The following is a 17,193-nucleotide window of genomic DNA, read 5'->3' as shown; positions in this document are numbered from 1 at the left end:
TGGAAATGAGTGAACATATGTCTATCAACACAGGTCTACTACTGAATAACCAGACACAGTTCTGATACTCACCACTTCTAACTAGAAATACTACTCATAATCCCATCCAGGGCACGTTGTAAATTACCCTTCTTACTCACACTCCATTTCCTTTATTTCAGTCACTATAATTTCTCTTGTTGCATAAAAAAAATTACGTTGTATAATCACAGCTGCATGACTCACCTGCTTAATATCACTTCTGTATCTTGTCGGTTTGTAATTTATGAGCTATTAAAGACAAGATTATTTTTTTCAGCCACATCTTTGGAATATGTCACCAGATCTTATTGTTCAGTGATGTTGTTCAATGTATAACTGTTGCAGTTTGTCTATAGTTCATTAGTTAATGTCTCACATGTTTTATCTTAGTTAAATAATCTTACATCACATTTACACTAAGATACCGTTGCTAGTTTGATTCGTATTCTAGCATTAACATTTCCATCTCTGGAAATTGAGATACTCTGTACTTGCATTAGTTTAAAATCTTTGATGCAACAAAATTTCACTGCACCGGATACTTATCTTTGTATCAGATCATCACGTAACAGCCGAAAACCGGTTCGTGTAACAAATAATAAATATTGTAGAATATTAAGCCAAGTGTAGTGTGTGTTTCATTCATAATGTACAAAATATTCTACCAAGTACCGATGGATCACTCAGTCAATCCAAGTAAAAAATTCACTTTTTTTCGACGAAGTCCTCTTTTAAGTACAACATTTTGAGTAAGGTGATTTAACTCCTGAATTTAGGTTCTCGAGCATGTGAAAAATACTCATGTGAATGGGCTTAAAAGTTTTCAACATCTTTGTTTCTTTAGGTATGAGAATAGGTGAAGGTCAAAGGATACCAAAACTGATGAACAAGGTGGATCCCAGAGACTTACGCTTCTTACTGGCAAACCATCATTCTGATAGTCGCCACTTAATGTCTCTAGTGTGAAATGATGACACATGTCTCTTCTAAAGTAATAAAATGGCTTACAAAATCTGCCTCTTTTTTTAAAGAAAGGTCCAAATTTTGCACAAAATTTGTTTTTCCCATTTACACTGGTCAGCGTTTAACAGATGGGACAGCCATTTTACCAAAACATTCTTGTAGTTTATTCTTCACGTAAAATGTACCGCACTCTTTCTTCTGATGTAGCTATGAAGCCGTTTACTTCACATATCCCTAATGACCGATCGTCAGATACAAGCAGTGTACCCTGTCCATGTTTCCATGTGTCACTAAAGTTTCGTGAAATCAAATGTGTTAGGATGTGCTGTTTCCACTAGTATATAAATATTTGTTTCAATTTCTGAAACTAATATTTCATGACGTCTTTAACATGGATCATCTTTCGGACAAAAATCTCCACGTGTGAATTTAGCTGCCAACTTCTGAATCGATAATAAACGAAAAATCAGATTCCTAACGAACCTTCGCCACGAACTTCCATCATGCTGAAACTGTTTCCATTTTCGGAAGTACCATTTTTGACTACGTCACGATGATTTGAAAATGTGTCCCGGCCCGAAACTAGCCACGGAGCGAGTAAAAAAAAAGTAAAATTTGCAACTTTGGCTGATTTTTCGTTGTACTGAAACCTACGCCAGTTTACTATGAATTTCCAGTGGCGACAAACCGCCCAAATGAAAAATTTTGCCAGACAGTCCAGTTCACCCTTATGGAGAAAATCCACACTAAGTAACTGCTTAAAAGAGCTACATGAACAAAACAGTTACAGAGATTAAGTAGTTACTTGATTTGCTTTGTTGAACCGCGTGCTAGATATGTGATAGATACGGATATCCTTGGAAGCAGATAAATCTTCACCCTGCCCTACCAGAAACTAAAAGTCTCTTCGAACTGCTGCGATTAGAACAATATTTTATGCTTGGATAAAATATTGTGACTGGACGGCGTAATGTAATAAAAAATCTAAATCTAATGATAGATTACTAACATTTCTAAACTAGTACAGAGACCAGACAAAAATATAGAAACACCACGAGAAACGAATTTTGGAGAGAAATGCAGATGTTAGCCCAAACTGCAGGTTGACCACGAACGGCACCTGTGCAATGTCCTCAGTATGTTGCAAGTGCCAATAGTGGTCGGAACTGAGTTCTGAGTAGTTGTGGGTGCATTGTGCCGTCAGATCACCGAAGTTAAGCGCTGTCGGGCTGGGCTGGCACTCGGATGGGTGCCCATCCGGTCAGCCGAGCGCTGTTGGCAGCGGGGTGCACTCAGCCCTTGTGAGGCAAACTGAGGAGCTACTCGACTGAGAAGTAGCGGCTCCGGTCTCGGAAACTGACATAGGGCCAGGAGAGCGGTGTGTTGACCACATGCCCCTCCACAACTGCATCCAGTGACGCCTGTGGGCTGTGGATGAGACGGCGGCGCGTCGGTACCGTTGGGCCTTCCAAGGCCTGTTCGGACGGAGAAAGTGACTTCGAACGTGGGCAAATTGTTGGTGCTCGTATGGTGAATGTTACCGTAACCTAGATGGCCGAAGTGTTTGGTGTTTCGAGAGGCACCGAATCGAAGATTTATATCGCGCACAGGGAAAGCGAAAAAACATCATTTGCTAAGTCCTAACGTAGACGAATACTTGTGTTGCGTGATCGTGACAGACAGTCATTGAAGAAGACTTTGACGAAAAATAAGAGGACGACAGCTAAAAAAGGACTGCAGAACTCAATGTCGCACTCGCAGCCTTGTCAGCACCAAAACAACGCGAAGGAAGCTCCATACGTTGGGAATTGTAGGGCAAGTTGGTATTCCAAAACCACAAATGAGTGTTGCAAATGCCCGTAACAGTAAAACAAACGTGGTACCGAAACCGTAGAACCAGGACTGTACAGCAATGTCATTCGTCGGATGAGCCTTACTGCGCACCGATTCCAACTGCTGGCCGAGTTTGCGTCCCAAGAGTGAAAGGTGGAGGGGGTTCGGTGATGATTTGGACAGCCATATCGCGGTATTCCATGGGCCCTATGGTTACTCTGCTAGGTGGCGTTACTGCCAAGGATAGTGCGGCCATTTTGGCTGATCAGGTCGATTCCTCGGTACAATGTTTGTTTATCATTGGTGATGCTGTGTTCCAAGATGGTAGCGCTCCTGTTCACCGAGGATACATCGTCCAGGACTGATTTTGTGAGTTCGCGGATACACTGTCGCATATCCCCTGGCCGCCACAGTCACCAGATCTCAATAATATTGAGCCTTTGTGGTGTAATTCGGAGAGGAAGGTGCTTGATCGCAACCTACCTCCATCATTGTTATCTGAACTTGTCACTGTTTTGCAGGAATAATGGTATAAGATATCCTTGAAAACCATACAGAACCTATATTTACCCATTTCGAGACGACTCGAAGCTGTTTTGAATGCAACGGTTTTTCCATACCGTATTAGGCATGATAATTTGTTGTGTGTTTCAGTGTTTCCATATTTTTTTCCGCCTCTGTATCTTACAAGGGTTGACCGAAAAGTAATGCCTCCACCTTCGTAAATTTTCAACAGTTGGCAGAATTGATATGCGGCAGGTACTGGTTTGTTCCGTAGCCTCTTCTCTACATCTCCAGTTGACTGGAAGCCTTAGCATTGAACGCTTGTGTTGTTACAGTGTAAGTATGGAATATCTCTAAAAAGGGCCATCACAGAAGTTGGGAAGGAAAACATAGGTACAAAGAAGGTAGCTGCGAAAAAACCATGGGTAACAGAAGAAATACTTCAGTTGATTGATTAAAGGAGGAAGTACAAACATGTTCCGGGAAAATCAGGAATACAGAAATACAAGTCGCTGAGGAATGAAATAAATAGGAAGTGCAGGGAAGCTAAGACGAAATGGCTGCAGGAAAAATGTGAAGACATCGAAAAAGATATGATTGTTGGAAGGACAGACTCAGCATGCAGGAATGTCAAAACAACCTTTGGTGACATTAAAAGCAACGGTGGTAACATTAAGAGTGCAACGGGAATTCCACTGTTAAATGCAGAGGAGAGAGCAGATAGGTGGAAAGAATACATTGAAAGCCTCTATGAGGGTGAAGATTTGTCTGATGTGATAGAAGAAGAAACAGGAGTCGATTTAGAAGAGATAGGGGATCCAGTATTAGAATCGGAATTTAAAAGAGCTTTGGAGGACTTACGGTCAAATAAGCCAGAAGGGATAGATAACATTCCATCAGAATTTCTAAAATCATTGGGGGAAGTGGCAACAAAACGACTATTCAAGTTGGTGTGTAGAATATATGAGTCTGGCGATATACCATCTGACTTTCGGAAAAGCATCATCCACACAATTCCGAAGACGGCAAGAGCTGGCAAGTGCGAGAATTATCGCACAATCAGCTTAACAGCTCATGCATCGAAGCTGCTTACAAGAATAATATATAGAGGAATAGAAAAGAAAATTGAGAATGCGCTAGGTGACGATCAGTTTGGCTTTATGAAAAGTAAAGGGAAGAGAGAGGCAATTATGACGTTACGGCTAATAATGGAAGCAAGGCTAAAGAAAAATCAAGACACTTTCATAGGATTTGTCGACCTGGAAAAAGCGTTCGACAATATAAAATGGTGCAAGCTGTTCGAGATTCTGAAAAAAGTAGGGGTAAGATATAGGGAGAGACTGGTCATATACAATATGTACAACAACCAAGAGGGAATAATAAGAGTGGACGATCAAGAACGAAGTGTTCGTATTAAGAAGGGTGTAAGACAAGGCTGTAGCCTTTCGCCCCTATTCTTCAACCTGTACATCGAGGAAGCAATGACGGAAATAAAAGAAAGGTTCAGGAGTGGAATTAAAATACAAGGTGAAAGGATATCAATGATACGATTCGCTGATGACATTGCTATCCTGAGTGAAAGTGAAGAAGAATTAAATGATCTGCTGAACGGAATGAACAGTCTGATGAGTACACAGTATGGTTTGAGAGTAAATCGGAGAAAGACGAAGGTAATGAGAATTAGTAGAAATGAGAGCAGCGAGAAACTTAACATCAGGATTGATGGTCACGAAGTCAATGAAGTTAAGGAATTCTGCTACCTAGGCAGTAAAATAACCAATGACGGACGGAGCAAGGCGGACATCAAAAGCAGACTCGCTATGGCAAAAAAGGCATTTCTGGCCAAGAGAAGTCTGCTAATATCAAATACCGGCCTTAATTTGAGGAAGAAATTTCTGAGGATGTACGTCTGGAGTACAGCATTGTATGGTAGTGAAACATGGACTGTGGGAAAACCGGAACAGAAGAGAATCGAAGCATTTGAGATGTGGTGCTATAGACGAATGTTGAAAATTAGGTGGACTGACAAGGTAAGGAATGAGGAGGTTCTACGCAGAATCGGAGAGGAAAGGAATATGTGGAAAACACTGATAAGGAGAAGGGACAGGATGATAGGTCATCTGCTAAGACATGAGGGAATGACTTCCATGGTACTAGAGGGAGCTGTAGAGGGCAAAAACTGTAGAGGAAGACGGAGATTGGGATACGTCAAGCAAATAATTGAGGACGTAGGTTGCAAGTGCTACTCTGAGATGAAGAGGTTAGCACAGGAAAGGAATTCGTGGCGGGCCGCATCAAACCAGTCAGTAGACTGATGACAAAAAAAAAAAAAAAAAAAAGTATGGAATCCTGCGCAGACGGTCAGTCAATGCGATTTAAGCAATGTGCAGTCATTGAATTCTTGACAGCAGAAGGTGTCATCCCAAAGGAGATTCATCAGAGAATGAAAGCAATTTATGGTGATTGTGTTGATGTTAGTACTGCGCGTCGTTGGGCCAGTAAGTTTAAAGATATTGAGGCGAGAACATCTGACCCGCGTGACAAACAAAGAGTTGGACGTCCTGTTATAGCAACCACTAACTTTCACAAGCAAAATGTTGATAGATTGATTCAGGACGATCGTCGCATCACTCAGAGAGAAACTGCAAGCACAATCGGCATTTCGCAAGAACGTGTGGGTCACATTATTGCTTTGCTTGGCTATCGGAAGATCTGTGCACGATGGGTGCCCCGGATGCTGACTCCTGAAATGAAAGCGCACAAACTTGAAATTTTCCAGGAACTCCTCTCGTGTTAAGAGAATGAAGGTGACACCTTTCTTCATTCAACTGTAACAGGAGACGAAACGTGGGCACACCATTACCACCCGAAGATGAAACGTCAGTCTATGGACTATAGACACAAAGACTGGCCCCAAAAAATGAAATTCAAGACACAACCCTCAGCTGGAGAAAGCATGGCCACAGAGCTCTGAGACCCAGACGGTGTTATCCGTGTTGATTTACTTGATGGTGGAACAACAGTAAATTCAGAGCGTTACATCAAAACGCTTCGAACTCTGAAACGACGGCTAACAAGGGTCCGAAAGGAAAAGGGAAATGTTTTTCTGCAGCATGACAGTGCCAAACCACACACTTAACGTGCCACAAGAGCAGAACTTTGGAGACTGAATCTCACCACCGTACGGCATCGTCCATACAGTCCAGATTTAGCACCGTTTGACTTTCATCTGTTCCCGATAATGAAACACGATCTGCGGGGACATCAATATGTTTCTGATGAAGACGTTGAGGGAACTGTGAGACTGTGGTTGCGGAAACAGTGTGTCGACTTCTTCCGTGACGGCTTCTGGAAACTTGTTCATCGCTGGCAGAAATGTATCCAGTTGGCTGGTGATAATATGGAAAAGTGAATATGAGTAATTAAAGATCACATTATAAGGATTATTTCTGCGATTGATTTATTAAAACATTCCCGTCCAAACCCAATTAATGAAGGTGGAGGCATCACGTTTCACGCAACCCTGGTATATAAGAGTTTCACGGCTTTCACGACTGTGTCTAACACTGAAACGGGGTACCTGTCTGTCATTCATGTAAACTGGAGCCCTTCGCCACCTCAGATACTAGCCAGCAAACATGAGGCACAATACTAAACACTTGAACATAGGACGAGTAACGCCACAGGAAGCAATTTCCATAGACACGATAAATGCAATGACGCTTGTATTCACAAAAGATTTGCATTACTCAGCATTATGCATACCTTAAGGAAACCTTTCAAGTGGATGTGAACGTCACGATATGTAGAGCACTTTTCTCATGCCACTGTCTTCACATTTACTTTCAGAATTCATTGTTGTTGTTGTGGTCTTCAGTCCTGAGACTGGTTTGATGCAGCTCTCCATGCTACTCTATCCTGTGCAAGCTTTTTCATCTCCCAGTACCTACTGCAACCTACATCCTTCTGAATCTGCTTAGTGTATTCATCTCTTGGTCTCCCTCTACGATTTTTACCCTCCACGCTGCCCTCCAATACTAAATTGGTGATCCCCTGATGCCTCAGAACATGTCCTACCAACCGATCCCTTCTTCTGGTCAAGTTGTGCCACAAACTTCTCTTCTCCCCAATCCTATTCAATACTTCCTCATTAGTTATGTGATCTACCCATCTAATCTTCAGCATTCTTCTGTAGCACCACATTTCGAAAGCTTCTATTCTCTTCTTGTCCAAACTATTTATCGTCCATGTTTCACTTCCATACATGGCTACACTCCATACGAATACTTTCAGAAATGACTTCCTGACACTTAAATCAATACTGGATGTTAACAAATTTCTCTTCTTCAGAAACGCTTTCCTTGCCATTGCCAGCCTACATTTTATATCCTCTCTACTTCGACCATCATCAGTTATTTTGCTCCCCAAAATGCCTTAAATATGCTACATGTACAATGCTGTGTTTGAGATGTGTGGTCCATAGAACTAATTTCAGAGTATTAAGTGCTACGTAAAACACGTGAAGATCTGTTACAGAGACGCTCATTACATGGTCAGTATGAAGTCTTACTCAGATCTGACTTCAGCAAATACATTCTGAACTGCTGGTATAACTTTCTGACTATTATTTTTCCGAAGTGGGGAAGTGAGAAAACCGTGACTGATATCCGAGTGTCGGATTTTGCAGCTAGTAGTTCGTCACCGCGGAATTTTTAACTAGTTCTCTACAACAGATTAGGAAATGAAGGGTCACCCCTCCCTTTCCACATTAGATACAAAATAAATGAAGAGCTCAAACACGGTAACCCGCAATGCAGAGGTTAAATGATACACAGACTGCTAGGCTGCAAATATACCGGGTGATCAAAAAGTCAGTATAAATTTGAAAACTGAATAAATCACGGAATAATGTAGATAGAGAGGTACAAATTGGCACACATGCTTGGAATGACATGGGGTTTTATTAGAACCGAAAAAAATACAAAAGTTAAAAATGTCCGACAGATGGTGTTTCATCTGATCAGAATAGCAATAATTAGCATAACAAAGTAAGACAAAGCCAAGATGATGTTCTTTACAGGAAATGCTCAATATGTCCACCATCATTCCTCAACGATAGCTGTAGTCGAGGAATAATGTTGTGAACGACACTGTAAAGCATGCCCGGAGTTATGGTGAGGCATTGGCGTCTGATTTGTCTTTCAGCATCCCTAGAGATATCGGTCGATCGCGATACACTTGCGACTTCAGGTAACCCCAAAGTCAATAATCGCACGGACTTAGGTCTGGGGACCTGGGAGGCCAAGCATGACGAAAGTGGCGGCTGAGCACACGATCATCACCAAACGACGCGCGCGAGAGATCTTTCACGCGTCTAGCAATATGGGGTGGAGCGCCATCCTGCATAAACATCGTACGTTCCAGCAGGTGTTTATCAGCCAGGCTGGGGATGATGCGATTCTGTAACATATCGGCGTACCTCTCACCCGTCACGGTAGCAGCTACTGACGTTTTGCTATCCAGCGCCATCTGTCAGACATTTTGTGAACTTTGATTTTTTTTTGGTTCTAATAAAACCCCATGTCATTCCAAGCAAGTGTGTCAATTTTTACCTATCTATCTACATTATTCCGTGTTTTATTAAGTTTTTAAAATTTATACTGACTTTTTGATCACCCGGTAAATTCCCCATCAAACAGCACTGACCAGGCTAACATATCATGCAGTGTCGCTCAAAGGTATTTAGTGGCTGAACTAGCAGTCTAGTAGGCGTGTTTATGTATATGCAAAATCCAAACAAGCCGATTGTTCAGACAGAAGACTGCTCGACCTCGCCGCGGTTACATGTATTTATTCCCGAGTGCAGGTAAACATGGACTACAGCCATAAACAATGTTTGAAAGGGGTCCATAAGTATTTTGTAGAATGGGAAGACTGCAACAAACCTAACTACATAAATCAAATCTAATTCTAATGTTTTATTTACTTACAGCAATGCCTAAAGCTAAAGAGCATTCAGTAGATTTCAGACAAGTTGTCTTAACAGCATTGAGTCGAGACCAAACTCAATCCTTCGTTGCGGAGCTGTTTGGTATCTCACAACAGCTTGAGAGTGTCTGAGAGCGGCTTCAGAAAAAAAAAGGGTGGACGATGGAGAATAGCGCACGAAGTTGACAATCTTTTCATATTTTTCCGCTGTTTCACTGTACAAATTCTTTATTTTATGTTACTCTCTTGATTTCGGGCTTAATCCATTATCAAGTACCACAATGTTGAATATAATTAGACCTTGTTATGACAATGACTGCGCTTAAGAAAGTGTCTAATTACACCCAACATTGTTGTACTGGATAATGGCATAAAGCAGAAATCATGAGAGTAATATAAAATAAAGAAGTTGCACAGGCAAATGGCGGAAATATCATTCAAACAATGCATGAAGTGGTCGACCCCGAAAGAACACCCAAAAAAAAAAGGCAGGGTCATCCTGAGGCAATCGATGGTTGATCCGAAAAAAATCAGCCCGAGCAATACACGATGAACTACAGATAAAACACAGGGCTAACGTCCATGTTTCGACAGTTAAACGTCGTTTGGCAGCTATAGATCTGAGTGGCAGACAACCTTCTCGAAAACTTACGATAAGTGCGGAAAATAGGAAGACCAGAGTACAGTTTGCTAAGAAGTATGCGTCATGGATTGCTGAAGACTGGTGAAAATGCTGTGGAGTCATGAAACCAAGTTTAATCTCCTCTCGTCAGGCGGGATTCAGTTCGTTCGATCACCGAGAAACAAGAGGAATGACAGAAAGTACCAAGTAGCCACCATGAAGCCTGGAGGAGAGGCAGCACCACGGTTTGGGGCTGTTTCGCACGAGGTGATGTAGGTCCTCTTGTGGAAATTCATGGAATAATGGATAATCTGAAGTATGGTGAAACATTAACAGACCATATGATACCTCATGGAAGACAAAATATACCTCGTAATTGACAGTTACAGCGTGACAACGATAGAAAGCCTACTTCTGGCCATCTGAAGACATTTCCGAAGCAGCATAAAGTAAAGGCATTCGAATGGCCAAGCCCAAGTTCAGAACGTCTTTGGGGCGAGCGGGATAGATGTGTTCGGCAACAAAACTGCACCAACAAGGAGGCTTTCTATAAAAAAATTGTGTGAGCAGTGGAGAAGATTCCTCGGGTGCCACTATGAGGATGTAAATTAGGTTTGCTTCAAATACAGGCAGTAACGGTCGTGTAGTTAGTTACCTTTGAGATTGGACGTGGTGTTAGTTTAGAATGCTTTTAAGGCGACATAGATGCCGTTATCAACACCTCACTGAGTGTGAACGAGGTTATGTAAAAGGGTTGTGAGAAACTGGATGTTACTTCCGTGATACTGCAGAAAGACTTGGCAGGAATGTAGCCACTGTGCGTGATTGCCGGTAGGGGTGGAGAAGAGAATGAACAGTCGCACGAAGACCGGGCTCCGGACGCCCACTTGACACTACCGAGAAGGAAGACCATTGCGTTCGGTGTATGGCTCCGCTGCATCGTACATCACGTGCAGCACCAATCTGAGCAAAAGTTGGCACCACAGTGGCACAACGAACTGTTACAGATCGGTTACTTCAAGGGCAGTTCCGAACCAGACGCCCCGTAGCGTGCATTCCACTGACCCCAGACCACCTCCACTTGCAACGTCAGTGGTTTCAAGCAAGAGCTCATTGAAAGGCAGGGTGGAGGTCTGTTGTGTTCCCTGATGAAATCTGGTTCTGCCTCGGTGCCAGTGATGGCAGCGTGTTGGTCAGAAGGCGGCCAGCTGAGGTCCTGCAACCAACCTGTCTGCGTGCTAGACACATTGGATCTACACCTGGACTGCGATTTCGTATGACAGCAGGAGCACTCTCATGGTTATCCAACGCACCCTGACTGCATATTTCTATGTTAATTTGGTCATTCCACATGTCGTGTTGCCATTCGTGAACAGTTTCCAGGGGGTATTCTCCAGCAGGATAACGCTCGCCCACATACCGCTGTTGTAGCCCAACATGCTCTACAGAGTGGCAACGTGTTGCCCTGGCCTGCTCGAACACCAGATCTGTCTCCACTCGAGCACATATGGGACATCATTGGACGACAGCTCTAGCATCATACACAACCAACACTAACCGCCCATGTACTGACTGACCAAGTGCAACAGACATGGAACACCATCCCACAAAGTGACATCCGGCACCTGCATGACGCAATGAATGTACGTTTACATGTTTGCATTCAACATTTTGGCCATTACACCAGTTATTAATGTACCAGCACTTCACATTTGCAAAGGCTTATCTCACGCTTACATTAAACTGTGATCTTTCAACGTCAGTCACTTAAATATATTACCTAGAGAAATGTATTCCGGAAATTTCATTACTCTACGATAATTATTTTTTGCTGTTGTGATTTTTTTCACCAATGCATTTCGATCAAAGGGAAAGCCATGTTAGAAGAGCAGTAAAATTTATGTGGTACTTATGAAGCGTGTGTGTTCTCAGAATTCTGGGCGTGGACGTCAAGCAGTGGACCAACAGCCGCGTCGGCTTAATGGCGTGGCAGCTCCTCGTAATCGCATTCTTTATAGCGGGCGTGCGCCGCAATGGCTTCAGCGCAGCCGCCTTCGTCACGATGATTCTGCAAGTGAGTCCGTCCATGGCTATCCTTATGTGCATATTTTATATTTTCATTATATCTAAGAAATTAACACTGAGCACACACCGCGGACAAACGCAGTGTTCCAACTTGTCACCGGCCGGGGTGGTCGAGCGGTTCTAGGCGCTACAGTCTGGAACCGCGCGACCGCTACGGTCGCAGGTTCGAATCCTGCCTCGGGCATGGATGTGTGTGATGTCCTTAGGTTAGTTAGGTTTAAGTAGTTCTAAGTTCTAGGGGACTGATGACCTCAGAATTTAAGTCCCGTAGTGCTCAGAGCCATTTGAACCAAGCCAACTTGTCACGCGTCCTCTCCCTTCCTTTCTGTACGTTTGTAATTTCTGAAGAAGGTGGTGGTATCACAGCATCGTGGGAGCACCACTACTAAGATTGGAAGGAAAGGGTAAGAGCCCGTGACGAGTTGAATCCTTGAGTGAGTTGCATATAATCAAAGCAGCACGGCGCACAATATTTACTTCTCCTTTTCGGTTTTCGTTCCAGTGTTACGACAGAGGACCTCACACACTATCTTCAGAATAACTCTTCAGCTCTGTGTTTGATTTTAGTTTAAAACAAATAGGTTTAAAACATTAGACCTAGTAATTATGGAACATTGTTTAAATAGCCTTCATCTTGGAATTCGACAGTGGTGACAATGATTTTGTGATGACTGAGGTGATTATTACTGCGCAAGGTGGCGCAGTAGTACAACACTTTCATCTTACTCAGGAGTAGAGCAGCTTAAATTTTCCGTGGTTTCTTACGGAAAATACTGCGATGAGTTCTTTGAAAAGTACTCGGCTGATTTTGTTCCCTATATATCTCTGACCCGAGCTCGTGCTCCTTCTTTAATGGCCTTGTCCTCGACGGGGCGTAAAACCGTAATGTCCATCCTCTTTTGAAATTGTTACTTTAAATAATATTGTGGTACAAGCCGTTGTGTTTAATCACTTTAACCACTGTGAGCCAGGATCACTACTTATGGAGCCAAGTAGATTTAGATCTGCTCTCACGAGTGTGATTTGCCTGATATCCTGGTCTTCCAACGCAGAAAAATCTGATGTTGTCATTGGGAGCCGGACCAAGGACCTCCGGGTTAGTGTCCAGCGAAGATAACCATATTTTATGCCTCCGACATGCCCTTACAACGTTTCCTTTCTCAAACTAGTGATAGCCTCCTCGAATTGACTTTTCCGCCAATGGCTTTTCTGTAAAAGAGGAAAATTGAAATTTATTACTTCGTAAGGTTCAAGCCTGCTTCGTCGTTAATGGAGTGCCTTATTCTAAAATAAAACTCTTTCTGCTGAAATAAAAATCCTATAAAAAGAACTGTTAGTCATATTTCTTCGCAAAATGGAATGTCAAAATTCATCTATTCATGATTATTAAACTTGTTCCTTCTTAAATTTGAATTAAATCAGTTTTCTCAAAAAATTTTATAAAATAAATATTTACACTTCTTCTCCTAAAATTTTGAATCTCATTCTTCATAAAACAGAAAGCCACAATTTCATGTTTTTCATGATTAAATATATTTCTTTTTTTAACTCGTATTTAAATCGTCATTCTTCACTTTGTCATTATTCTTTCGGAGTCACAAGAGAGAATCACTGACAGTAGTTTAATGATAGGTCTTCAGCTATGTGTAATTGTTGGGCAGATACTTCTATTCTTCAGGGCTATAAAACCAGTTACACAAAGAAGACTAAGGATATGGTTAAGACTCACGAATACCTCACCTCCTGTGGCCATGCTTACAAACCGAGTAAATCTTTAAGCTTCATCAAATAACTATACGCAAGAGTAGAAATATTACTCGATGTGGGTCAGAATAACGGGAGTAATTGTAATAGTTTTAAATCAAGAGTTTAGTTGTGAAAGCTTGAAGGTTGATTTGGTAAATTGAGGGCATGCTATACAACGAAGCTCTCAGAACTCACCTCTGCGTGTATTGGAATCACATAGCAGCAACCAGCAACAGACCGCGTACAGTTCCAGCAAAGGAATTCCTCGCAGCTGAATGAAAAGATCTCCTCGCAGCTGAGTGAAAAGACCAGCTAATGAATGACTGCCGCTGAGGTCAACAGGCCCAACGAGTAGTTCCCTCGCAGCCCTCTCTGCCAGTCATATGTGACTGTATGTGCTCTTTCTGCAGCTTGATTACTCAGAGTGCAATATTCTTATAAGTGGGAAACAGTTGTTTTATTTAGATTAGGACATAGTTCATTAAGCAAACTTTAACGATTTTCATATCTTTTGTCTGAACATGGTCAAAGTATTTAATTAATGTCTCAAACGGAGCCAGGCTCGATTGTAAGGGAGCTGAGTACTGGTGCTGTTAGTCGGTTTCCTTTCATATGCCAAGCCTCCAGTGCTGATGCATACAATGATTTTAGGTGAACCAGCAGACAGACTTACAAGGTGACAATTACTGCATTATATGAAATAAAATCGTCATAACTTCTGAACGGTTTGCGTTAGGACGTTCAAACTGCACGGTAGGCCGCGGGGCCCAATGGGAATTAGTATCCATATTGCTGTTTGGTTTGGTGACGAAGCCCACTTTCATTTGGATGGGTTCGTCAATATGCAAAATTGGCGCATTTGGGGCACTGAGAATCCTCATTTCGTGATTGAGAAGTGTCTTCACCCTCGCCGGGTGACTGTGTGGTGTGCAATGTCCAGTCACGGAATGATCGGTGCGATGTTCCTTGATGACGCGGTGACTGCCGAACGGTAAGTGAAGATTTTGGAAAATGATTTTCTCCATTATCCAAAGTGACACTGATTTCGACAAGATGTGGTTCATGCAAGATGGAGCTCGTTCCCATCGAAGGAGGAGAGTGTTTGATGTCGTGGAGGAGAATTTTGGGGACCGCATTCTGGCTCTGGGATACCCAGAGGCCACTGGCATGGGCCTTGATTGGCCTCCATATTCTCCGGATCTGAACACATGCGCCTCTTTTTTATTGGGCTATATTAAAGACAAGGTGTTCAGCAATAACCCCAAAACCATTGGTGATCTGAAAACAGCCATTCAAGAGGTCATCGACAGAATCGACGTTCCGACACTTCGGGTGGTAATGCAGAATTTCACGATTCGTCTGCGCCACTTCATCGCCAATGCTGGCAGGTACATTGATCACGTCATAACCTAAATCCGAATATCTGTTGTGATGTTTACATGTTGAATAAAGTTTGTGCACACCATCGTTTGTAACTAATTTACGTTTTTTTCATATAGTTCTCAAATTGTCACTCTATATTTTTTATGAATTCCTTCTCCTCGGATTCATCCTAGGAAATCATGCTCGTCATCCTTCATGTCGTTGATAAGATGTCTATCAGGGCCCCTGCCAGTACCCTCATGGGTCGATTACACATTTCTTTTCTTTGTCTGATGAACAGATCTGTCTTGCACTGAATATTTAACGTCATAGTACTATGTGGAACATCTGAGGGAATAATATCTATGTGATCTCAAATGAAGATCTGATATTTAGGTAGCTGTCCTCCGCATGCGGATCAACATTGTCTGAATTCTTCCACCTATCACGCAAGCATTTCGTAGTCTGCCATGATCAAAGTTGCAGCAGTTCATTTCCGCCTGTAGTCCTAGACAACGCCCTTTTTATGACAGATTCTGTAGCTATTGGCTCGTATCGCATTTTCTGGACACAGTGTTGTGAACTGATGTATTTATTTTCTACTTGACAGACTGTTCGAAACCCTTAAAGTGAAAACTATACAGGCCCCACTGTACTCTAAAGTGAGAATTATGAAATGAGGAGCCAGAGTTCCGAAATGAATGTTCGAGGATTTGGGAGGTCTTCGATGAGAAATGCGTGTGACGCACGTGGTTGAAAACTGTTCATGTTTCTGTACCGACGTTGGTGACGCATTTTCAAAAACAACACATAGTCGTCTATGGTGTATCCATAATGCATTTCTTTCTGTATAATATCTTGAAGGAATCAGCGTCCGAAACTCCAGCGCCGGCCGCGGTGGTCTAGCGGTTCTAGGCGCTCAGTCCGGAGCCGTGCGGCTGCTACGGTCGCAGGTTCGAATCCTGCCTCGGGCATGGATGTGTGTGATGTCCTTAGGTTAGTTAGGTTTAAGTAGTTCTAAGTTCTAGGGGACTGATGACCACAGATGTTAAGTCCCATAGTACTCAAAGCCATTTGAAACTCCAGCAGAAACTGAAGGTGAACTGGTTGTTTGGATGCTAGCTACATGTTCCATTGTACCACATGGTGTAGCGAAGCACTTAATAAACGGTCCCTATAGCATACCAATAAGGTCCCTTTCAGAGTATACTGATACAAGAGCCCCATACCTAGCAATCATATACAACCGCTTGCTTGACGAAAGATAGGTACCAAAAGATCGAAAAGTTGCACAGATCACACTAATACTCAAGAAAGGCAATGGGAGCAATCCGCTGAATTATAGCCGCATATTACTAACGTAGTTTTGCATTAGGATTTTGGAATATATACTTAGTTCGAATATTATACTGAGATGACGATTCATGGGATAGCAAAATGCACATATACAGATGGCATAAGTATAGCGTACACAAGGTATAAAAGGGCAGTGCATTGCTGGAGCTGTAATTTATACTTAGAGAATTCATGTGAAAAGGTTTCCGATGTGATTATGGCCGTACGACGGAAATTAACAGATTCTGAAACCGGAATGGTAATTGGAGCTAGACGCATGGGACAGTCCATTTGGGAAATCGTAGTGGAATTCAACATTCCGAGATCCACAGTCTCAAGCGTGTGCCAAGAGTACCAAATCTCAGCCTTCACTTAATGACTGAGTGAGAGCAGCGGCGTTTTGCATGGTGTTGTCAGTGCCAACAGGCAAGCAACACTATGTGAAATAACCACAGAAAAACCATGTGAAACATACGTCGAACGTATCCGATAGGAAACTGCAGTGAAGTTTGGCGATGACAGGTTATGGCAACAGACGAGCCTGCAGCGGTACTACTGGGCTCGTGACCACAGCGGTTGGAACCTAGACGAATACCGTGGCCTGATCAGATGAATCCCAATTTCAGTTGGGAAGAGCTGATAGGAGGGTTCGAGTGTGGCGCAGACCCCACGAAGCCATGAGCCCAAGTTGTCAACCGGGCACTGTGCAAGCTGCTGATGGCTCCAACAAAATC

At 42.7% G+C, this 17,193-nt stretch overlaps 1 protein-coding gene across 3 annotated transcripts in view; it reads left to right on the top strand.

The window, feature by feature from the left end:
- The window catches only part of LOC126471453 (uncharacterized), a 306,777-nt gene that overhangs the window by 241,185 nt on the left and 48,399 nt on the right, over positions 1-17,193 (top strand). For all 3 annotated transcript variants that reach the window (XM_050099642.1, XM_050099643.1, XM_050099644.1), the window contains one exon: positions 11,864-12,005. In XM_050099642.1, coding sequence (XP_049955599.1) covers positions 11,864-12,005 — 142 coding nt within the window. The remainder of the gene's footprint in view (positions 1-11,863; positions 12,006-17,193) is intronic.

This window comes from Schistocerca serialis, chromosome 3 (assembly GCF_023864345.2).
Source record: "Schistocerca serialis cubense isolate TAMUIC-IGC-003099 chromosome 3, iqSchSeri2.2, whole genome shotgun sequence".
NCBI lineage: Eukaryota > Metazoa > Arthropoda > Insecta > Orthoptera > Acrididae > Schistocerca > Schistocerca serialis.
Note: the sequence above shows the minus strand (reverse complement) of the source record. Positions and strands in the feature narration are given on the sequence as shown.